Consider the following 26,066-nt stretch of genomic DNA (forward strand, 5'->3'; position numbering starts at 1 on the left):
GAGGGAGAAAAACTTTCCCAGACAAGCAAAAATTAAAGGAGTTTGTTGCCAAGAAACCAGTACTACAAGAAATGCTAAGGGGACTTATTTAAGGGGAAAAGAGAAGACCACAAATAGGAAAAATTATCTATTTCCATGATAAGAGGGTAATGGATACAAATGCACAAAAAAGAGGTTAGATATGGTATCAAAAACATAAAATGTGGGATGAGGGGAGTTAAAGAGTAGAGCTTTCAGATAGAGGTCAAATTAAAGAGACTATCAACTTAATATAGACTGCTGTATATGTAGCTTACTATATATGAACCCCATGGTAATCACAAACCAGAAACCTATAATAAATACACAAAAAAACTAAAAGAAAGTAACCCAAACATAATACTAAAGAAAGCCATCAAACCACAAGGGAAGAAAGCAAGAGAAGAAGAATGGAACAGAGAAGAACTACTAAAACACCAAGAAAAAATAGTTAAAAAAATGGCAGTAAGTACATACTTATCAATAGCAACTTTAAAGGATAATAAAATCATAGGGTGGCTGACTGGATAAAAAACAAGACCCATATGTATGCTGCATACAAGAGACACATTTCAGACCTAAAGACACTCACAAACTGAAAGTAAAGGGATGGGAAAAGATACTGCATGCTAATGGCAATAAAAAGAAAGCTGGGGTAGCAATACTCATATCAGACAAAATAGACTTTAAAACAAAAACTGTAAAAAGAGACAAAGAAGGGCACTACATAATTATCAAGGGAACAATCCAACAAGAAGACATAACACTTGTAAATATCTATGCACCCAATGCAGGAGCACCTAAATATATAAAGCAATTATTAACAGACATAAAGAGAGAAATAGACAGTAACACAATAATAGTAGGGGACTTTAACACTCCACTTACACCAATGGATAGATCATCCAAACAGAAGATCAATAAGGAAACATTGGCCTTAAATGACACACTAGAAGAGATGGACCTAGTAGATATATAAAAAATGTTCCATCCAAAAACTGAAGAATATACATTCTTTTCAAATATACATGGAAGGTTCTCCAGGATTGATCACATATTAGGCCACAAAACAAGTCTCCATAAATTTAAGAAGACTGAAATAATACCAACCATCTTTTCTGACCACAACGGTATGAAACTAGAAATCAACTATAGGAAGAAAATCAGAAAAGCCACAAATACGTGGAGATTAAACAAAATACTACTGAACACCGACTGGGTCAAGAAAGAAATCCAAGAAGAAATCAAAAAATACCTGGAGACAAATGAAAATGAAAATACGACATGCCAGAATTTATGGGATACAGCAAAAGCGGTTCTAAGAGGGAAGTTTATAGCAATACAGGTCTACCTCAACAAACAAGAAAAATCTCAAATAAACAATCCAACAATGCACCTAAACGAACTAGAAAAAGAAGAACAAACAAAGCCTCAAATCAGTAGAAGAAGGGAAATAATAAAAATCAGAGCAGAAATAAATGAAATGGAGACTAAAAAAAACAATAGAAAAAATTAATAAAGCCAAGAGCTGGTTCTTTGAAAAGATAAACAAAATTGAAAAACTTTTATCTAGACTCACCAAGATAAAAAGAGAGAAGGCTCAAATAAGTAAAATCAGAAATGAAAGAGGAGAAATTACAACGGACACCTCAGAAATACAAAAGATTATAAGAGAATACTATGAAAAACTATATGCCAACCAATTTGACAATCTGGAAGAAATGGATAAATTCTTAGAATCATAGAACCTTCCAAAACTGGATCAAGAAGAAATAGAGAATTTGAATAGACAAATCACCAGTAAGGAGATCGAAACTGTAATCAAAAACCTCCCCAAAAGTAAAAGTCCATGTCCAGACTGCTTCCCTGGTGAAATCTACCAAACATTCAAAGAAGACTTAATACCTGTCCTTCTCAAACTCTTCCAAAAAATTGAGGGGGAGGGGAAGCTCCCTAACTTATTCTATGAAGCTAACATTACCCCGATACCCAAACTAGACAAGGACAACACAAAAAAAGAAAATTACAGGCCAATATCACTGATGAACATCAGTGCAAAAATCCTCAACAAAATACTAGCAAATTGCATACAACAATATATTAAAAAGATTATACACCATGATCAGGTGGGATTTATTCCAGGGATGCAGGGATGGTTCAACATTTGCAAATCAATCAACGAGATACACCACATTAATAAAATGAAGCATAAAAATCACATGATCATCTCAATAGATGCAGAGAAAGCATTTGACAAGATACAGCATCCATTTATGACAAAAACTCTGAATAAAATGGGTATAGAAGGAAAGTACCTCAAAATAATAAAGGCCATATATGACAAACCCACAGCTAATATCATCCTCAATGGTGAAAAACTGAAAGCTATCCTTCTAAAAACAGGAACCAGACAAGGATGCCCACTCTCACCACTCCTATTTCACATAGTATTGGAAGTCCTAGCCAGAGCAATCAGGCAAGAAAAAGAAATAAAAGGGATCCAAATTGGAAAGGAAGAAGTGAAACTGTCACTATTTGCAGATGACATGATTTTATATATAGAAAACCCTAAAGAATCCACCAGAAAACTTTTAGAAGCAATAAACAAATACGGTAAAGTTGCAGGTACAAAATCAACATACAAAAATCAGTTGCATTTCTATACACTGACAACGAAGTAGCAGAAAGAGAAATTAAGAATACAATGCCATTTACAATTGCAACAAAAAGAATAAAATACCTAGGAATAAACTTAACCAAAGAGGTGAAAGATCTGTACACCGACAACTATAAAACATTGCTGAAAGAAATTGAAGAAGACACAAAGAAATGGAAAGATATTCTGTGCTCTTGGATTGGAAGAATTAACATAGTTAAGATGTCTATACTTCCTAAAGCAATCTGTAGATTCAATGCAATCCCTATCAAAGTTCCAACAACATTTTTCACAGAAATAGAACAAAGAATCCTAAAATTTATGTGGAACAACAAAAGATCCCGAATAGCTAAAGGAATCCTGAGAAAAAAGAACAAAGCTGGAGGTATCACATTCCCTGATTTCAAAATATACTACAAAGCTATAGTAACCAAAACAGTATGGTACTGGCACAAAAACAGACACACAGATCAATGGAATAGAACCAAAAGCTCAGAAATAAACCCACACATCTATGGACAGCTAATCTTTGACAAAGGAGCCAAGAACATACAATGGAGAAAGAAAAGTCTCTTCAACAAATAGTGTTGGGAAAACTGGACAGCCATATGCAAAGAAATGAAAATAGACCTTTACCTTACACCATACACAAAGATTAACTCAAAATGGATTAAAGACTTAAATCTAAGACCTGAAACAATGCAACTTCTAGAAGAAAACATTGGCAGTATGCTCTTTGACATCGGTCTTAGCAACACATTTTCAAACACCATGTCTGACCGGACAGGAGAAACAACAGAAAAAATAAACAAATGGGACTACATCAAACTAAAAAGCTTCTGCACAGCAAAGGAAACCATCAACAAAATGAAAAGACAACCTAACAATTGGGAGAAGATATTTGCAAACCATACATCTGATAAGGGGTTAATCTCAAAAATATATAAAGAACTCATGCATCTCAACAAGAAAAAAACTAACAACCCAATTAAAAAATGGGCAAAAGACCGGAACAGACATTTCTCCAAAGAAAGATATACAGATGGCCAACAGACACATAAAAAGATGTTCAGCATCATTAATTATCAGGGAAATGCAAATCAAAACTACAATGAGATATCACCTCACGCCCGTCAGAAAAGCTATAATTAACAAGACAGGAAACAAGTGTTGGAGAGGATGTGGAGAGAAAGGAACTCTCATACACTGCTGGTGGGAGTGCAAACTGGTGCAGCCACTATGGAAAACAGTATGGAGATTCCTCAAAAAATTAAGGATAGAACTACCATATGATCCAGCTATTCCACTGCTGGGTATTTATCCAACGAACGTGAAAACACTAATGCATAAAATACATGCACTCCTCTGTTCATTGCAGTGTTATTCACAATAGCCAAGATGTGGAAGCAACCTAAGTGCCCATCAAGGGAAGAATGGATAACGAAGATGTGGTATTTATACACAATGGAATACTACTCAGCCATAAGAAACGATGAAATCCAGCCATTTGTGACAACATGGATGGACATTGAGGGTATTATGCAAAGTGAAATAAGTCAGAGGGAGAAGGTCAAATACTGTATGATCTCACTCATTAAGTAGTAGATAATAACAACAAACAAACACATAGAGACAGAGATTGGATTGGTGGTTACCAGAGGGGAAGGGGGGAAGGAGAAGGGTGAAAGGGATAATTAGGCACATGTGTGTGGTGATGGATTGTAATTAGTATTTGGGTGGTGAACATGAGAAAATGATGTAATACATGCAGAAATAGAAGTATAATGATGTACACCTGAAATTTATACAATGTTATAAACCAATGTTACCACAATAAACAAACAAACAAACAAAAATAAAGCACTTAGACCCCTAGTTCCCCCATTCCGAGCAGCTAGATGGATGAGCCCCACTCCAGTAGAAGAATGGATGCAATTCTCTGGGGGAAGCCAAAAAGAGACCCTCTGGACTGGAAAGTACAAAGCACAATTAAGGGCAGGACCGCCATATTGAAACACGGGAATTTCATGAATATTTACATACTGCATGTTGAGCCCTCAGTTCTCTTCTCCCACTCACTTCCCAGGGTACTGGTACCAGACTGATACCCTTCAGCAGGGAGACTGGAGGAGTCACCCCATGGAGAATCAGAGTAGTTCAAGAGATAAGAACTTAAAATACTGACATGAGGGGTTCCCCAACTGAGCAGCCCAGACAGATCACCCATCAGTGAAACCCCCAGTCTATAAGTCCCACCATATGCATTCATATGCTCCACTACTAGATAAGGAAAGACAGTCAAGGATCACCTGAAGATTGAGAAAGCTACTAAGAAGAGACCATAACAAACAGGAATGGATAACTTGGAGGAAGCAGCAATTATACAAGAAGAAAATAATGTTGGAAATGAAATATATCACTGATATCCTCAGAGAGATAAGATATTGCATTCATGATATAAGGCCAAGATATCATATAAAAAGGAAGATTCAGAGAGCTCTGAGAAATTAAAAACTGATAGCAGAAGTGAAAAATAGAATGTTTAGAAATAACATTGAGGAAATCTCTCAGAAAATAGTGCAAAAATAGAGATATAAAATAGGAAAAACAGGTCAGAAAATTAGAAGACAAATCAGGAGCTCTAACATGCAAATAACAGGAGTTCCAGGGAAAAAAACAGAGAAAACAAAGAAATTGCAATAAAATAATTCAAGAAAAATTCTCTAAAATGAAGTACATGAGTTTCTAGATTAAAATGATCTGCCAGGGCCGGTCAGGTGGTACAGCAGTTAAGTGCCTGCGCACTCCGCTTCAGTGGCCCGAGGGTTCACAGGTCCCGATCCCGGGTGCACACCAATGCACCGCTTGTCAAGCCATGCTGTGATGGCGTCCCATATAAAGTAGAGGAAGATGGGCACAGATGTTAGCCCAGGCTCAATCTTCCTTGGAGAAAAGAGGAGGTCTGGCATTGGATGTTAGCTCAGGGCTGATCTTCCTCACACACACACACAAAAATTATCTGCTAACTGCCCAGAAAAATGGATGCAAAATTTACCCATTTCAAGGTGTATCATCATGAAATTTCAGAACAATGAAGACAAAGAGAAGATCTTCCAAGTTTCTAGAAAGAAAAACAGGTCTTATGTAAGGGTCAGGAATAGAATGGCAGCAGAATTCTCTATGGCAACACTGGATGCCAGAAGACAATGGTGCAATGACTCTAAAATTCTGAGAAAAATTATTTCCAATCTAGAGTTCTTTACCCAGCCAAACTTCTACTTTAGTAGAGAGTAAAATAAAGACACTTGCAAACCTGTCCGGACTTGGACATGTTACCTCCTTACAGCATTTCTCAAAAAGCTACTAGAGATAGGCTCCATCAAATGTAAATGAGTAAACCATGAAAGAGAAAGAGATGGGATCCACAAAATAAGGGATCCAACACAAGCGAGAGGCATGGTGGTAAAGGGAAATCTTCAGACAACAGCTGTGCAACCGCAGGTCTAGAGAGCAACCAGTCCAGACTGGAGCAGATCAGGAGTCCCTCTGGGAGGCACTTTTTGAAAAAGATGAAATTGACAGAATTCCTCATGTGTTTGAACATATTAAGATATTTACACAAGGAGAAAGAGTTTGGGAATTAATTAGTGCTAAGGACATTAAAAACCAGGCAAACCAAAAAACAAGATAATTCAGCCAGCCCTGAAGGCCTAGTGGTGCAAGTTCAGCGGTTTCCGCTTCGGCGGCCTGGGTTGGGTTCCCAGACACGGGAACCACACCACTCATCTCTCAGTAGCCATGCTGTGACCACAGCTCCCATGGAAGAACTAGAAGGACCTGCAACTAGAATATACAATTATGTACTGGGGCTTTGGGGAGGGGGCAAAAAAAGAGATAGAGGAAGATTGGCAACAGATGTTATTAACTCCAGGTAATTAAAAGATTGTGCAAAAAGGAAAAGTGACCATAGGATCTTACATAGCTCACCCGTGACTAGAGTTTACATAGTCATAATAATGTAAATTCTCTAGCCAGAATTTTAATTTATCTATATTAGGAGTTTGAGGGGAGAGTAAGTACACGTGAGGAGCATGAAAGAGAACTAAATCCTCATCTTCCATAGTAGGAAATCAACATATGATACCTAAAAATGAAAAACATATAAGCAGCAAAATAAGCATTTGGTTATATTGCTGTAAATACTAAAGAGGTGCAAGTGGTTGCCTCTGGGGTGAAATGGAGGCAGACGGGCCCCCCTGTATTTGGTTACAAGCCTTGTAGAAGCATTTAACTCTGTAAAATAATGCACGTTTAGCTTTCATAAAATTAACACCACGCCATAATTTATTTTTTAAATGACTGCAAAAACAAAACAAAAGCAACCTCATGCTCAAATAAAACTCTGGATTTTCCCATTTGCTATTCAAACCAAACTTTTCTGAATTTGATTTCCTCATGTGTAAAATTACTTATTGTATGGATTGAAATAGATTGTGAACACAAAAGTACTTGAAAACTACACGAGTTGTTTAATAATAATAACTTATAATCCAAAAGTTTGGAATCCTCAACATTCATTTATTTGGTCACGTTGTATGAGTAGCAGGGAGTGCGACGCGACAGTATAACGCTGTGTGAAACCAGCGACCTTACGTTGAACTCACTTGTCCAGTATCTGCTTCCGCCCCTACCTGTTCAAGTGGTGATTTATTCTTCTGGCTTTGGGACCAGACTTTTCTGAGCTCAGATTCCAATTGTGCCACTTCCTAGCAATTGTCTGTGTGACCTCAGACAATTTCCTTAACTTTTCTGAATCTGTTTCCTACCTGGGAATAGTAAAGCCTCTCCTGCGAAGTTGGTGTGAGAAACAAACGAGAGATTAGTGGAAAGTCCTTTGTTTTGGTGGGTGAGTAATCGCAGCTCGCCAACTTCAGCGCCTTCCTGGGCCCGCGCGGGACCCCTGGGGCCTGAGAGAAGCCGGCTGAGAGCTGCTGGCAGCCGGGAGGACCCGCAGTCACTATGGCAACCGGAGACGCCTCGCGTTCCCTGGCCGCCTACCGAAGAGCTGAGCAGGTGGGCCGCGAAGACGACCTCAGCAGCATGAGGGGAGAGGAGGCGGTGGTGGTGACCGCGGTGGCGGCGCCCGAGGCGGGCCGCGACGGCGAGCAGCTTCGGCAGCCCGCAGGGCTCGGGTGCGGGGCGCGCGGGGAGCCCGGCGGCGGCGGCCCCCAGGAGTCCCGCAACCAGTGTGAGTTCCGCTCCAGCCGCGGGCCCTGCGCGGAGGGACGTGCGGCGCGGCGAGCGCGTGAAAGGGGCACTGGGGACACCGGAGAGACACTGGCTGAGGCCGCGAAGGTTTGGCAGGGAGCGGGTGGAGCTGCTGTTTTGGCAAAGGCAGAGGAGATGGCGCTGAGGCAAAGAGAGTCCGGTTCATTTCCCCAAGCCTTCCTTTACAAAAGGCTCCCTGAGCCCAGGTAGCCTCCAACTTAACTGGAAGTGGCATTGGCCTGGAAGGTATTGAAAAAAATGTGTGTATATATATATATAAATATATTTATAAAAATATGTAATATATAATTTTAAAATTTATATATAATAAAACATAAAATTTTAAAAACTTTATAAAATATATATAAATTTTATATATACACACATAGAAACACGTATATCATTTTTGCCACTTCCTTCATTTTACAGACCAGGAAACAGGGGTCTAAACTACAGGATAGGAAGCGACTTGCCCACGGTCACTGAGTCAGTGCTGGAAAAATACTTAAAACACTTCAACTCCCGTCTCTTGGGCTTTCAGTCCATAAATTATTGTTACCTGATCCTTTTAGAATCTCACAATTATGGGCCACATTTCAACACACTGCTGTTTCTTCCCTGCCCTGACAAAAACACAAACAATACTCAAGTAAGTAAAGGGAGTTCTGGTCCACAGTCACAACCAACGTGGTTGCAACTTTGATTCGGCGCCTGGTCGCAGCGCTCATCCTATTGTTCCATGAATTTACAGATATTTCACAGCCGTTTGTGCCCCACACGTCTTCAGTAGGTGCTAAGGAATGATGATGGTGAAAATAATAGGCCAAAGAGGAACGCGAGCGGTTTCCAGCCCTTCTGCGGCGCCTCCTTGGTTGCACCTCTGGAGAGCAGCCTCGGGTTCTCGTGCTCCCTCTGCGCTCAGCAGGCCCAGGAGGGGGGGTTGGGCTGAAGCCGCTCAGCTCCCGCGAGACTTGGTCAGGAAGCCGCAGGACCGCCGCCGCTGGTGAAAGCGCCTCCTCTCTCAGCGTCGGCCCCAGTATTCCTGATTATGAGACTTCATTCCTGTTATGATCAACAGCATCCAGAGGCCTTCCTTAGAGCAACTCAATTCAATATATTTAAGTATGCAGTATATTTAAGTAATTCCTTATTCTGACTTGAAAAATTCTGTCTGGGAATTTTCCCATTTAAGAGGCTAGAATTTAAAGGTTCTTTATTCCTGTGGCTGTAGGAGTAAAAGGTGGAATTAATCATTCACTCATCAATTCAACAAGCATTGAGTCTTTAGAGCATGCCAGACATTGGGCAAGTTGCAGGGAAATGAGTAATGAATTAAGGCGGGTGTCCAAACTTACAGGAAGTCACAGTCAGGGTAGGGCGTATAAAGAGTTCCTGCCCCCGCCTCCCTAAGACCTCCTTTTAGGGTCTCAGCCTAAGTAGAGGCAGGTTGTTCACACATTCAACTTTTAAATGTTTTTTGGAAAGGTCTTCAGTCTCTCTACAGTTTCTGCTCCCAGATCTGTTCTCAAATATATATGGAATGAAGTGTTGTCCTTTCACATCAAAGCATCCTTGAATTATATAAAGGCAGCTATTTGAGCACCCACCAAATCTTTCATAAATTTCAGTGTAACCTTTAAAATAATCTGCAGCAGTCTCACCATGCTGGCTGACCCCTTCCAACATTCTCCAGTTTATTAATTCACTGAACCTGGTACTCTAGGTACAATCAGATTATATAGTGTGATGGGACTATAACATCCCTTGATCTGAACATTATAATTCTATTAAATGGATCCAGAATTACATTAGCTGTTTTGGCAGACACATGATATCATTAACACATATAACAAATGCAGTCTCTGATGTCCCTAGTTTCTCTTTCCTCCTTTGTCCAAATGAAAACATTTGATCCAGGCCTTTTCTATCCTACATTTAGGCAGTCCAATTTGTTTGGTCCTAAATACAAGTCGTTATATTTATCCCCATCAATGCCATCCTATGGGTTTTAGCACTTCATTCCAGGTATAGAAGCAGCCTTTTGAGTCCTGAGTTTGCCATTCAGCAAGTTAACCATTCACCAAGTTTGTGCCATCTCACGTCTGGTGAGTTTGCTGGAAGTTCCTATATCCAGATGAGCAAATTAGATGGTGATCCCAATAGTTCCAAGTAGAGTCTCTAGAAGCCCCTGACCGACAGGGTCAATCAGCATCTTTGGCATGGACATCCTGCCTCCTACAAATACATTTTATCAAATGCCTTGCCAAAATGCAGATACTTTGTGACTACATCTTTGTAATCTAGCTAGTTTAGTAACATGGGTTTGGGAGAGTCAGGTAGGCATGGCTTTTAATTTTTATGACTAGTTTTGTGACTTCTGGGAGTTACTTTCTCATCTATAAAATAGGAATAATTATACCTGCCCATAGGGTGATTGTAAGAAAGAGAGATAGTATATGTAAGATGCCTAGGGCGTGGTAGCATTCAATAAATTGTAGCAATTGTCATTAGCTCTTAAAAAAAGAAAGCAGTTTGGTCTGGAATAATATTGTTTTTAGCAGTCCTTAACATTTAGCGATCACTGCTCCTCAATGTACTCACAAGCCAGCTGTTGACCAATCCACTCAAAATGCTGGTAAAGGTCAACAACAAGCTGCTATGTTAAAATTAGTAGAATTTTTTCTTTATTTTTCTCTCTCTTTCTTTCTTTTTTGGAGCAGGGAATATTTGCCTATACTAGCATTTTACTACTCTCATTTTTCACAGAAACCATCAGTGATTTCCTCTATAAATTCTCTTAGCAGCAGGGCTGAAATTTGTCACGAGACTTGAATTGAGAGCAGGTGATCTCTTCCTCTCTCCTGACCTGTTATAGGCTTTTCTTCCTTCTTAGCCATGTTTCTCAAACCTTTTCTGCAGGAAGATCATGATTTAACAAAAAAAAAGATTAAACCAAAGTTAAGCTTGAATAATGCTGACCCACGTTCATCTCTCATATGACTCCTAACTTTTGTGAAACAAGAATGAGACCCAGAAAGTATCTAATTCTACCTCGCCATGTCTAAGGGTGTGTTTGGGTCTTCATGATCGGGAATGACCCAGGGCCATGGTCAGAAGCAGCGGGTCCCTTGGCGCATTTGGGTCCTTCTGCACACAAGTCACATTGATTCAGTTGTGTTCTTTATTGGTTAGTCTGGAAAAGATGAGACATCTGCCATATCTTTCTGAGTTTAAACTCAAATTTTACGTAACGAAAGTATTTGGTGGTTTAGATTTTCCATGGTTCCTTGGATTGAGCTTTCGAATACTGAGACTAGAACTACTGGCTCCCTGACATTCACAAGGTTGCATTGGCACACGTGCATATAGAGTAGTCTTTGCGCTCCATCTTAATTTAACAATGCTTAGTTCTCTTGAACACACATTTGTTGAGCATCTATTATTATGCCAAGCTCTGTTCTAGGACTCTGATGAACAGAACAGACAACATCCCTGCCCTTCTGGTATTTGTGGTCTGGTAAGGAGGACATATATTAAACTAATACTTACACAAATAATTGTATATAAAGTAAATGAAGCCATACAAATTGCAATAAACAAAATGGAAGAGGAAAGTAGTATGAGAAAAAGTAACCAGGAACATTTCGAGATTGTGGAGTCAGGGAAAGTTTCCCTAAAGAATTGACATTTAAGCCTAGACCTGAAATTTGAGGAGGAGTTAACGTAGGCAAAAAACAAAACAGGAGAAAGGCAGTTTAGGCAGATAAAATAGAATGTACAAAGGCTTTGATATGGGAATGGGCAGAAGATGCCACGAGGGAGCTCAGCGAGCAAGAGAGAGATGCCAGCAGGAGGGATTGGAGAGACAGCTGGGGTCAGATAGCACAGAGCTCTCTGGGGTGAGCAGGAGAAGTGTAGCTAAGGTACTTAGAACAAATAATTCAGTCCTCCACTATAGCAGGGATGTCCTACAGGGCCGGGTTTAGAGGCCAGGAAAAAGTCTTATGTCCGTAAGTGGTTCACTACTTATGGTTTAGTAAGTAGTAAGTAAGTATGGTTTAGTAAGAGATTAAACTTCAGGTTTAATCTCTAAAAATGATGAGTAATAATGCTGAGGCTGTTCTGTGTTATGTGTCTGCATTGTAGGCTCTATGCATACATCTGTCTTTTTCATTGCTGTGTCCTCTGCCCCTTGCCAAATGCCTGGCACAGAGTAGGTCTCTAATAAGAATTTATTGAATAAATGAAAGGTTTCTTGAAGCTGATAAGTTATATTTCTCCATAATGCCTAAAAGAGGTATCCACAACTTACCCCCAAAGTTCAGCAATTATATGAAAGTGTGAAGGCCCAAAAGAACCAAAAGTTACAATGGAAGAGATCTTTCCAAAATAGAGTCTGCAGGGTGAATCGTCTGCTATTTGTATAGAAGGATAGGTCTTTTTAAAAAGTAGTTGTTCATGTAGGTATAATGGCTAGGAGATTGGGCAGAATTTATGATAAGTAACCAATTTTGTTAATGTCTTTATAGGGAAGAAATTTTTGTATTGTGAGCCACACAAGAGAATTAAGGAAGTACTAGAAGAAGAACTTTATGTTAAGAGAGATGAATGCCACATTAAAAATCCACCTGCAGGTAATCTCAGTGACAAATGAAGTGTATGTGTGAAATGGATATGAAATTGCCTATTTGATGGCAGAGTGATTGTTTTATTACAAAACCATGACTATCAAAAGAAAAATGGGAAATTCTTGAGCTAATTTTATAATTATTTTGCCTAAATCCAAATAAACTGTTATATTTAGAAAAAATGAGCTAAGTATCAGTATCCACATTGCTGTCCTACATTTTTGGTGGAGCTATTTCTATTTAATGACAAGTAGAATTTTTTCCAAGTGCCCGAAAAGCACAATAACATGTTCAATCTTTGTCAGTAGAGGTATGACAAATAACAGTGGTTCCCACAGTTTAGATTTCATCAGAATTACCTGGGAGCCTGTTAAAAGTAGATTCCTGGGCACCATCCCTAGAGTAACGGACTCAGCAGGGCTAGGGTGGGGCCCAAAGATTTGCATTTCTACCAAGTTCCCAGGTGATGTTGATGCTGCTGGTCCAGGGACCCAACTTTGCAAATCACTGACCCAGGAGAATCTAAGTCATTTGGGTAGGTCAACTCACCCAAGAATTTTATCCCACATACAAATAGTGTATGAGTTATATGGTCTGGGCCTTGATAGCTCTCACTGATGTTTCATTTAAGAAAAGATATGCTCTAGGAGCCTCAGAATCTCTTGCAGATGTTATTTTGAAATTGCTGGAGCCCCTCATTTTCATGGTTCCTTCTCAATGATTACTAGGTGCATGTTTCATGCTCTTCAAATTATCAGGTTTTTATTACAACCCTTTTGGGTGCCATCATTGCTAGAAGAAGTGAAAAAACCATAAGACATGATTCCTATACTCAGAGAACTTGACAGTTTCTGAGGAGGGTTGTTGAAGCCCTGGCAGGTGGGGCCCAAATTCTATCAGGATTCCTAAGAGCAGATGCTACGGGCTCAGAGGTGCGTCATTTCAGACTCCATGATGTATTTGCCTGCTTTACATTTCAACACCAGCCATAGAAACACCTTTTAGGCCTTTTTGTATCACCCATTCTTACAAGAGGAAAGACCAGCAAAATCACCAATTTTGTTCATATGGTATCTTGAAGGAAAGTTTAAAGTCTAGTTTGAACTCTATGAGTGGATGCAGAATGACCTACTAAATTGTTTCTCTGAAACCCAGCCTATATGTACTATTTCTCTGGTGGTTAAAAAAATGTTTTTTTAATTTTTTTAAGTTTATGTTTTGGGTTTACTTTCATTTATACCCTTATAAATTTATAATGAATATACTAGTTGGATGTTGTGTTATTCTTATCAGATACATTTGGTTATGAGACAGTCTAAGTGATCAGGCAATATCATTCTATTTATAAAAGTTTATTTTTCTAAGCAATCTTTTCAAATATCCTTCATGTAAAATGGAGAATGCTTGGGCTGCATTTTTATAACATCCACCAGAGGTCGCACAGATGTTCGCTACTATCTTAGCCTAGAAAAATCTTTCAAAGCTGAGAATAGATTCTACATTAAGTTTTAAAGGGCTCTATTTATGGAAAACAGAGACCTATTTTTTTCTTTTTGTTTTCTTCTTCCTCTCTTCTTCTCCTCCTCCTCCTTCTCCTCTTCTTCCTCCTCATCCTCCTCCTCTTCCTTCACTTCCTTCTCCTCCTCCTCCTGCCCCCCCTTTCTTTTTTTAATGGTGGGAAACCCCATGTACTTGGCCAGAACAGGGAACTAGAACCTAGAGAGGGGCCACACTCTCCCAGCTTAGTCTCAGAGTATTGGCAGCTCCGGGCCAGCCGCTGGACCTTCTAGTGCAGGGTTTTCAGTGATACAATCCTTTAAATATCTGATGGAAGCTATGGCTTCTCTTCCTGGAAAGCACAGCTTGACACAGACACCCAGAATTTGCATAAAAAATTAGGGACTAGTATGGCTCCTATAGCAGCTATTCCTAATGTTAAGAGTAGATACACTTGACACATTGTTTCCACTTCTTTACTTATCATTTGCTCCTTCACCCGTTTCAGTTAGGCTTTTGTTCTCATGAGTCCAGGGAAACTGTTCTTTTCCGGATTGCAAATGACCTCCCTTTTGAAGGTCAAATCCAATGATCTTGAAGGTCAAATACAATCCACAGACTCATCAAATTCAACTTCTCTGTAGCATCTGGCATAATTGTTTACTCCTTTCTGAAAACACTTTCTCAGCTTAGCCTCCAGGTCACATGCTCCAATCTCCTGGTTTTGCTGGTACCACTCTTTCTCTGTCATCTTTGCCGACTCTCCTTTCTCCTAGCCTCTGAACTCTGGAGAACTCAGTCACAAGCCCTTTTCTCTATCTACACTCACTGCCTGGGTGATCATATCTAGCCCTGTTGTGCTAGTGACTCCAAAATTTTTATCTCTGGCCTCTGCTTTTCCCCTCAAATCCCAAAAGCCTTCTTAACTTTCCACTTGGATGTCTAATAGGCCTCTCAAACTTAACGTGTCCAGAACAGAACTCTTGGTCTATACTCCAGCCTTTAAAATCCTACTCTTCAACAGGTCTTCCCCATCTCAAGAAATGGCACACTATTCACTCAGTTGATTAGGCCGAACACCTAGAAGTCAAATCCTCAGACTTCATATCCATCAGCTAATGCTGCTGAATCTACATTTGAAATATAGACTAAATCTCCTCAAGTACAGCCTTGCCCAAGCGTCTGTCATCTCTTGCAGGCTCAGCAGTAGCACCCTATAGCAGCTTCTGCTGTTGTCCCCTACAGTCTATGCTCTACGCAGAAACCAGAGAGATCTCTTACCAACATAAATCATTGCACGTCACCTCCATGCTCAAAACTCTCCAATGGCTTCTTATTACTCCCAGTCTAAATTTCAATCTCCTTATATGGCCTATACTTTCCTACTCCACTCATCTCCTATGCTTTCCCACTCCACTTTAGCCATATTGACTTTCTTGATATTCTGGAACCTGCCAAACCCATTCCCACCTCAAGACCTTTACCCTTCACCTAGACCGTCAAATGTCTTCCTCCCTCTTCATTCAAATTTCAGTTCAAATATCATCTTCTCAGAGGTAATCTCTCCACCAGGTTAAAATAGAAACTACCCCCCATCAGGTTATTCTCTAATCCTTTATACTACTTTCTTCTTTCTGCTTTTTTCTATCACTACCTGCAATTACATATTTATTTGTGTGCTCCTTGATTGACTCTCTCTCCCACTAGAACATAAGCTACCTGAGGACAGGGGCTTTATTTTGCTTACCACAAATCCTCACAAAAGCCATGTGATTATGGGTATTATGATCCCCCTTTTATGGATGAGTAGAAAGATTTTGAGAGGTTTTTACTGTCTAAGGTTATACATTAAGTGGCAAAACTGGATTCCAAATTCAAGTCTGACTCCAAATCCCACTGACTTTCTACTCACCATAGTGTCTCCAGTGACATGTTATGGCTAAATCTGGTGGATACTGTTCTACCCTTGGCTGGCTTGAGATTTCTGCAATATTTGACATAGTCGATGGTTCTTTCCCTAAACCTTGTTCCTTCCTCAAATTCCTTGATGCTAAAATGTCCTCATTTTCCTCTTACTTCTCTGGATATTCCTTCTCATCCCTTTAAGAACACTTTTTACTCACCCTGTCCCCAAATACTGATGTTTACTAGTGTGTTACCCACAGTCTTCTAATCTTGTTCCATTAGCTCTCCTTGGATTGTCTCAGCTATTCCCGTAGTTTCCACTACTACCTCACTACGATGTCCCAGAAATCTGTGACTCCAGGCTAAATTTCTCTTCCTGGATGTCTCATAAGTACTCAGGATCAACACGTCCAAAATGAAACTCATACCTCTCCCCTACTTGTTCCTTTGCATGTATCACCCATCTCACTGAATGACTTGGCCTAATGTCCAAGTCCAAAACCAGAGAGCCATCCTCCATACCCATTCCAGATCACCATGTCCCACCTCTAATGTCAGGGGTATCTTAGTTTGGCTCGGGATCCCAAACTGTTGATCAATATGCCAGATTCATCTTGCAAACGTATAGACATATTTATTTGTTCTGCATTGCATTTTTAAAATATATGAACCAGTTGTCAACATTTAAAAAATCAGGATCTTTTACATATAAATCTAGATTTCTAGATTATCTTGGGTAAAGAGGGAGGAGAGAGAAGAAAGGAAGATGTGACAACAGAGTTGACATTCACGCCTGGCAGCAGTGGCTGGACTTGGGTTATGCTGCCTGTCCACTCTGCTGTTAACCATTGCACATCAAGTTCCCCAGTCAAGCAGGGCATATCACAAGCTAGTTATGTTCACACATCTACTGCAGACTTGCTCTTTTCATGGCAGAAATAGGGAAAAAGTATTTCTCTGGTATCCATGCCTCCAACAAAAGTGGAAAAAAATAAAAGACTGGGAGAGCCAATTATTTCTTACCCTGGCCTGCTTTACTTACTTATTACCTACCTGGCCTCTCCCTGTATACATGTTGGAGTTTGTGACTTAGACAAACAATGTACACTATTTCTTTAGATATACCCAAGTCTATCTAAATTCTAGGGACCTCAAGGTATATGCATGTATCCAAGCATATTTGTGTAGCTATGTATGCATTGGCTGGGTTTGTTTGAATTTTTAAACAATCAACTCCACATGCTCTCACCACAATCTGTTTGGTGAAAGTGAGATTTCCATAAGTGTCCAGACTGGATTTCCCCTCAACCATTGATCAAGCACCAAAACACTGGGCCACACAGCAATGTATGGGTGAACTTACCAAAGGGCTTATGCCATCTATTAAGAGGGGGATTTGTCCTAAAGTTAAACAACTTAAATTATAGCATGTTTTATTTGTGACTGAGATAATGATGACAATTATCAAAGTACCCAGAAGCAGTGGACTTAAATTATTTCTGTGCTTTTTTTCTTTTCCTTTGGTTGAATGAAATTGATAAAAGGTCAAAAGTTTCTACTCCTTGGGTTGAATGAAATTGGTAAAAAGTCAAAAGATCCAGAAGTTAGGTTCTATGGATGTTTAACAGAGTGAACATTACATTTCTTTTGGAATATTGTTGTTTGGGTGGCAATAGGGAAAAAGAGCTGTTTGGTCTTCTGGGGCCCTCAGCTGAATGAGCTGTCCCACCTGTTCTTGCGGTGGTGTTGTGACAACAGTTAATAAGAGCCGTGAAGACATTCAAATGGCCAAGATGTCCCAGGTGGTTGTTACTGTGCACCTCATACTTGGGTCTAGGGAATGGCATCAGTGAGCACAGGAAAATGGGCTGCCAGGCCTCTAAGCCCTCTCTTCCATGGGCTTTTTATTCCTTCCAGGCTCCTGATGCAGAGATATGTGGGCCCAGTGAGAAGCATTGGATGCTGGGGTGAGGGGTGGGGTGGGTGATCAATATCTCTTTACATAATGATGGTGACGATAATAATATAATAATTATTATTATGGCTGTCATTCACAGTGTGTCTTCTGGACATGACAGTTTTTACAAATTATCTCTCTTAATCCTTTCAACAACCCTGTGCTCTTATTATGCCCATTTTGCAGATCTGGAAGCTGAGGCTCAGGGAGATACAGAGATTTGCCCATTGTCACACAGTGGAATAGCTGATATTTGAATGCAGGCTTATCAGAAGCTGATGTCCTTGCTCTTAGCCATTGGGTTATATTGTCTCTCTTTGAGATTATGTTTTCTGAGAGGAAAAAACATTTGAAATTGTATTGGTAGCAAATAGTATTCTCTTCAGTAAAAAAAAAGTTGTCACAGTCTTCTCTAGGTTCAGCCTCATTTTAGGTTCAAACTTGAGGTAGAACAGGTTTCAGAGACTTTACACATTCCTATCAGATAAGGACAGGGGCTGGGATCTACACAAAAAGGTTTTCATCATCCTGAAAAAAAAGAAATGGAATTTTCTGGTCAGATCTTCTGTCAGATAAAAATGGAATTTGGGGCAACTTAAGGAAATTTCTGGATAAGTAAGAATTTAGCTGACATCATCATTCACATATCCTTAGTGATTCCCTGAAGATTTTCTCCTTACAACTTTTTTTATAAAAGAGGTAAGCTTGTGAGGCATGCATTATGGAACTATTGCATTCATTTTACCATTTACCTTAAAACTATTTCTACATTTCTAAGAACTTTTAAAGAGGACTTTACAGAAATAAATTAATGTTCTAATTTAATGTTTTCAAATTGCAAGGGCTTTTATATTTTTCTGGCTAAAACCTGCAGATGTTATGGTACTCATGAAAACTTTGATTAATGAAGCTTACTAGTTTTCTCTTACACATTTTCTTTCCCAGTGAATTTTAAAAGTGTCCTGCCAAATCCATTAATTTATGTCTATGTGTGCCTTAATGCACAGAAACTTAATTTTGAGTCTGGTTTATTTATTATGTTTAGTACTAATTTAGAAAGTGTAAAATGTTGCTCAGCAAGTGTAGATAGTGTTATTCATTAATTCATTCAACAAAAATGTTTTGTGTACCTACAATATACAAGGAAGTTACTAGACACCAAAGGCATGTCAAGATAATTACAGAGCCTAGAAGTCACCAAACATGAATTTAAATTACTTAAGTTGTTCTTCCTCTGGTCAAATCTGTGACCATGTTTACACAAAGGGAGCATAGACAATAGTTTGGCTCTAAACTGGCTTTTCAAGCTCTAATGTTCATCACGCACAGTCCAGAGACAGCTGAAGGGAACAAAAATATTTTTACAAGGTGAGCTTCCGTTCCCTGAAAAACCAAGCCAGGTCTCACTGGCTAGAATTTCTGGCATCAAGGCATGGTTTAGTAACTTTAAAATTCAGGATAAAAACACACCTAAAAAGGTCTCTGAGCAGAAGGGGTTAGGGGCGTGAGAAGGAAGGAGAGAAGAAGAATCTCTAGAAGATTCTGAGCTTCAAGAAAGGATTTAATTCCTTTCTCCTAGCGTCTCTCTTGTGCCTGCTACCCTTTTCCTTTTCAGTTTAAGCGTGCCAATACTGAGGTCTCTCTGGCCCTGCCCCCACTTTGTCTTTCTTCCTCTCCTGGAACACACATGCCAGGGTTGAGAGAGTCAGATTTCTCTGAAGAAGTAGCAGCTTCAAAGGGCATGCGTGCTTCTTTCCAGACCTCTTTTTCTCCAGTTGAATGCATCACCTTCTGTAACTTCTTCACCCAAACATCATATCAAATCAAAGTGCTATTTTCTTCCAGCAGCCTCCATCCCTGAGAAAAGTAAATATTTATGCATAACTGTATTTTGCTTTGAGGTTTTTTTCCATGCATTTCTGAGCATCTGCATTTACATTCTGGTATTTTCCCTATTAACTTGCAAACTTCCAGCTGTTCCTGTGATTACATCTGAAAGAGCACAACTAAATTAGACTAGTACAATTCTTCTATCTAATCTACTGTGGTTTTTCTACATAGTTCTACCTCCTGATTTTAAACTGCTTTCCACTTGCCAGAACTTTCCACAATGTGGAACAAATCTAAATCTATTTCCTTGGTCTCTTACCAGGTGTTGTGCACAGGGGTATTTAATAAATGTTTGTGGACTCCTAAATCTGAGACTCTGTTACCCAGGGGCTGGGGAGTAGCCCTCTTCTATCACTAGACAGGAAAAAAGAAGAGAAAACTGGCTAGAATGGTGGGGAAAGATTTAGGTTAGATAAGGAACAGCTTAAACTTTGTAAGGTCTTGACAGAAGGAGATTGTGGAGCCTTCCTTGAAGGTTTTTGAAGAGGGAAGAAACTAACATTGGCAGATAGCTTCACCTACTCCATTCAGGTGTGGAGCGGAGAGGCAAGTATTGACATTCAGCTTGGTGAGTTAGCTCAGCGACTGTGCCTCTAGAGATGCAATCTGAGGGACCGGCCCGGTGGCGCAAGCTGTTAAGTGCGCGTGCACCGATGCACCACTTGTCAAGCCATGCTGTGGCGGTGTCCCATATAAAGTGGAGGAAGATGGGCACGGATGTTAGCCCAGGGCCAGTCTTCCTCGGCAAAAAAAGAGGAGGATTGGCAGATGTTAGCTCAGGGCTGATCTCCTCACAAAAAAAAAAGAAAGAAAGAAATGGAATCTGAGTCCATGCTTGCACAAGAAAATAGTTGTCCCTGTAAAAATAAGAGCTACCATTTCTTGAGTGCAAAGCACTTTATATCCATTTCATCCAAATTCTATAATAATCCTTTGAGGTAGAAATTATTATCTCTATTTCAAAGATGAGGAAACTGAGACATATTGGGTTAAATAACTTGCCCAAAGTCATATAATTGGTAGGTGGTGGAGCAGATTCTGAAACCCACATCTCCTCTGAACCCAAAGGCTGTGCCCCTAATCATTACATGGTACGGAATCCTTTAGGGAGGGATCAAATGTCAGTGTGGATACCAGTGGGAAGTCTGGGATCTGTGGAGAATATTCGGCATTGAAATTTGCAGCTTCAAAAATGGGAAAAACAACTTATGGCACTAACCTGAATAACCTTACTTGACTTGGGTCCAGTTTTCTAGCAGTAGATTTTCACCAAATGCTTGTTGACTGACTCTCAAAACCTAAATAAGTGATTTTAGGATATGGAGGACAGCCCAGTGCACATCATTACTAAGCCAATACTTATTGAGTGGTGTCAGGATTTAAGACTATCATTTGCCTTGTACCAATGTGTAGATGTCACTTTCTAAATATTTTGCTATAGTGTTTTTCAGTAAATTTGTTGTTTCTTTCAAGGGGAGATTAAATAGCCTCTAGTTCATGGCTTTTAGAAGATTGTTGGATGTATTAGATGAATTAATGTGGTAACTTTCGGTTATATTATCTTTGGAAATATTTGCACTCCTAGGAATTAAATCAGAATCAGATAAAGTTGACTGAATGGAGCCTATTATTAACTGTTATTTATTCCTGATGATTCTGTGTTTTGTTATATACTATGTTTCTATATTGACTTTTCATTTATTTCTTTAGGGGCAAGTTAAATTATCTAATAGCACTGTAGATGTTTAATTGCATAAGGAATAACTGAACGATTGAACTGGAATAAAAGATTAAACAAAGGATAAAGACCTTGGATCAATCAAACCAAATAAACTTCTGCCCAAGTGACTAAAAAAATAATCACCAAGTAAATACTTTAAAAACACTTTGTGCTAAAAAGAGAATAAGCTAATAATCATCTCGCTTTTGAAAATATTGACAGTGGCCCTGGAGGGGATTTGGAGCATTAAAAGGAATCTCCCTGTGGGAGGCTTGAAGCCAGGACTGCCAAACAGAAACAGTTTACTGCCACAAGCCAAGTACTATTCAAGGCACGGAGGACTGAGAAGTAAGAGCCCCGTACCCTTGATCCTGCTGAAGCCCCTGAGGGTGCTGGACAATTTACAGACCAGTAGTGTCTGCTTTATTTATAGTTCTCAATCAAAATTCAATCTTCTTTGGACTTGCTTCTCTCAGGTTACTTTTAGTTTAGCCACATGACCTCACTGTGGAACTGAACAGTAAAGGCTCAGCTAAGCCATTTATCCCATGGAGACAATAGAAGCTCATACTCTGAGTCATACTCCTGACTCTTTACTTTCCTTTTTATCCACGTAAGACTTTCTAGCACACAGTCAGCCTCAGCGGGGAGGAATGTTCTGCTGTCCTTTCTTCCACGTGGATGATCTTTGCTTACCAGTGGAAATGAAGAAAGACAGATGAGGGAATTAAGGAAAAATAAGGCAACTATTTTGCTTGGCTCCCTTAGCTTCACCCTATTTTAGGTAAGAGGGTGCCAGGCTGGACTCAGTGTACTGTTTCTCACAGACATAAAGTTTGGAACAAAATATTACTCAATCCTCACTGTCGTAGCTAGTGTCTGCCAGGAACATTTGTGGCAGGATGTGGAGAAGGCAAGGGTCTTGACATGGAAGCAGTGTCCAGATAGTCTAGGGACATGAAATTGGGCCTACAAATCCTAAAAATAGCTCTACAAGTGAGAGGTTACCTTGAGGTGAGAAAAGAGAAGCGGTAGTGCCAAGCCTACATACTCTTACCCAAGATATGACTCATGATGGCAAACACTACATAGCGCTTATTATTCTAGATTCTTCGTGTATAATAATTTATTTAATCTTTACAACAATCACATGAAACAGGTACAATTCATTTTTCAGAGGAGGAAACCGAGGCACAGAAAGGTTGACTCATTTACACAGAGTCACTCAGCTAGTGAGTGGAAGTGCTGAGATTCAAACCTGGGCAGCCAGTCTCCAGTTTTAACCACTAAGCGCTGCCTTTATAAGCCAAACAGTGCCCAGGAGCTGGAGTGTCTCTGAACCCGGAGTGGGGTGAGAGTTCAGCAAAAGTGCCACAAAGGAGGAGGGTCTCCAGGGAGGCAGCCTGTGGGATATGACTTCAATAGGGAGAAAATACAGCCAGCCACTAAGAGACTGAGACACAAGGTTAAAAAAAAAAAAAAACAACTTGTTACCAAAGGGAATTCATGTAGCAAAAAGGAACCAGAATGGAGACCTGGGTTTAAAAATAATAAAGTAGTAGGAGCCACCATTTACCATGTGCCAGGCAAGGCAGCGAGTGGTTTATATAGTTATGTAATCCACATGGTCACATGAGAGGAGAGTTTTAATCTCCATTTTCCAGGTGAGAAAACTGAGACATAGAGACATTACATCACCCAAGATCCTATGTCTAGGAGGTAGTGAGGCCAGAACTGCAAACCTGTGTCCGTCGGACTTCTGAGACTCTGCTCTTAACTTCTGGGCCATCATGGCAGAGAATCCAGTCACTGGACAACAAGGCTGCAACGGTCGTGGGTGTTGGTTAATCAGGCACAAATACCAGGGCTATGGGAATGCAGGGTTAGGAACCTGGGAGGCAACTACACTCAGAATCCACAAAGATATCAGTGTCCTGCAGCAATGGTTGATTCAACTCAGGTCTGGGCCACTTGCCCATTGGGGGCTGTTTATTTCAACTTTCCACCCAATTTGTCAGGTCCCAATTAAAAGTAGGTAAATCCATCATTCCAGGAAAACTTACAAAGCAATTTATTTTAAAGATGAATTATTTTCTAAATGCCCTATTATAAGACTGGTTAGAAGAACAAATTACCTTCATTTGAAGGCATAAAAGTCCCATAGATTACCCCGTTCATTAATTGGGGACATATGATGAAAAAATGTATGTTTGATTTTGACCATAATTGCATTACCTTCATCCATACAACTTAGGAGAGACTTTTTCATGGCTCCTGCTCATTTTCACTCATCCACATTGCCTTCCTATCAGTCCCCAGCCCTCTATCTAGAGCCTATGTCAAGCCTTTCCACTGATCACGTTACAATATGTAGCTGTTATTGTAACATATCTTAGCTTCATCTCTGTAAATTACCAGCTGCATTTTGCCATATGAACTGCTACTATGTGCTACACAAATCACAACTGATCAATCTATATGAATCAGACTGATGACTAAGAATTAGACATTTCTTATCATCAATGAAAAAAGCTAGATGCTAGGCACAGAAATATCATAGATGAACAAAATCCACAGATAATTTTCAAAAATTCATCAGTAGTAATTCATACACTATTGGAAGTTCCATGAAGGCAGGAACCATGTCTCTTTCACTCACCACTGTGTTTCTGGTAGTTAGCACAGTGCCTGGCACAGGAGGTATTCAATCATCTTTTGTCACAAGAATGACCAATGAACGATGAACTAGGAGGTATATGTGAATGCCTACTGTATGTTCAGAATCTTCTTGCTGCTAACACACATATGTCTCCTTCTCCACAGAAGTATATGGTTTTACTTACTTGAGACTGCCAAATTGAACAGAATGCAAACAATAGAGGGAAAATCAAGGGAACCTATTGACGTTAGTATGTGAATCCTGAAAAGTTGCATATATGTTATATACATTTGGAACTGATGCTTTCTAAGAGAGGTTTCCATGGATTGCAATATTTCCAGGAACTTCTCCTGTGAAGTATACTTCAGTTAGGTAATTCAGTCAATTCTCACTGTCATCTTTTTCCTATTCACTTGTGCTTTTTTTCTCTTTCTCATGAAAAACATGTTCATTGCAGTTGTGACTCTTCCAACATTTAATACACATTATTTAAAATTTAAATTTTAAATCATGATCATCTAATTGTGGTTCTAAAACACGTTTCTCTTAGAGACTGCAAAGCATCTGCTGCTTTCATCACACTAACAAATTTTATGCATTTACTTTTATCATTTCCTTCTTATTCTGTGGCATGTAACAACAACAACAACGCGTTGTCTAGCCCAGTGCTTCTCAAGCTCTAATGTGCCTACAAATTACATGTGTATCTTATTAAAATTCAGATTCTGATACATTAAGTCTGGGGTGGGGTCTGAGATTCTGCATTTCTAACCAGCTCCCACGTGATGCCAATGCTGCTTGTCCGGACACTATACTCTGAGTAATGAAGGTCTAGAAGACTGAGTAGTGGTTTCTCCAGTTATTTGGATCACATGGGTTATGGCTTTTACATTCTGCTCTACCAAATGAAGCACTGTTGGGAACATTAAATCAAGTTTAGAGTCAAATGGAGTTGGGATTAAAGAGCATTTCCCCAAAGTAAAAACTTACTTATTTGTTCACATATTTCTTTACTCTAGGATAAAATGAATAAATTTTTCCATGGAGAAGAAACCTCTTTCTCCTGATGTCTGAAAAACAGAGAAGAAACCCAGGCTTGTTTCACAGTTTAAGACATGTAAAAAAAATGTGTATTAGTCTGTAATTCCTATTATTGGTATTAATTGCTATCTATAAATTAATGCAAAGTAATGAAATATTATTGATAAAGTTTGCTAAGCACCTGAAAACAATGAAGAAAAATATATTTTTAGTTGTCTGAGTTGGAATACATTGGGATTCTAATTCAGCTTATTTTATTAAATATGTGAAACATGATAAAACAAAGACATGTTTATTGAGTCTTTACTTCAAGGTAAATATTGTAAACTTTAACTCTTCCCTCTAGTATAATTATGCTCATCCATAAAAAAGAAAAAAGCAGAAATAAATCCGGGTATAGGTAAGATTCATAAATTAATGACATAGATGAAAAGTCTCTGACTCAGAGACAACCATTTCAATGCAAGCCTTGGTAGAGCTCATCCTCTCTAGAATTTGTCCACTAAATAGTAAGGAGCCAAGAAATTTTTAGAGATCTAAAGAAGGATTTTACTAATACTGCTGAGTTAAAAAGAAGAAAAAAACCCAACCTGTCTTTCTCCCTCTCAATTGTCAAAAGTAACATATATACAGTATAGAAAAATAGGAAAATAAAGAAATGTAAAGGAAAAGAATTCATCTGTAATTTAATTCCCAGAAACAATCACTGATAACATGTTGATATATTTTTGTTTTTTCCCCATGCATATGTTTTATTTTACATGTTTAAAATCACACTGTATAGCATATACGTTTATTATCCCTTTTAACATAACATCATATAATTT

At 39.3% G+C, this 26,066-nt stretch overlaps 1 protein-coding gene across 1 annotated transcript; it reads left to right on the forward strand.

Moving 5' to 3' along the window:
• The first annotated feature begins 7,753 nt into the window (after nucleotides 1–7,753).
• Nucleotides 7,754–25,516, forward strand: C7H11orf97 (chromosome 7 C11orf97 homolog). Its single transcript, XM_004427434.3, has 4 exons — nucleotides 7,754–7,922; nucleotides 12,472–12,576; nucleotides 21,762–21,887; nucleotides 25,218–25,516. The coding sequence occupies exons 1-4, from the start codon at nucleotides 7,775–7,777 to the stop codon at nucleotides 25,220–25,222; spliced, it is 384 nt and encodes a 127-aa protein (XP_004427491.1). The 5' UTR covers nucleotides 7,754–7,774; the 3' UTR covers nucleotides 25,223–25,516.
• The last annotated feature ends 550 nt before the right edge of the window (nucleotides 25,517–26,066 follow it).

This window comes from Ceratotherium simum, chromosome 7 (assembly GCF_057802395.1).
Source record: "Ceratotherium simum simum isolate JZ-2026a chromosome 7, ASM5780239v1, whole genome shotgun sequence".
NCBI classification, from domain to species: domain Eukaryota; kingdom Metazoa; phylum Chordata; class Mammalia; order Perissodactyla; family Rhinocerotidae; genus Ceratotherium; species Ceratotherium simum.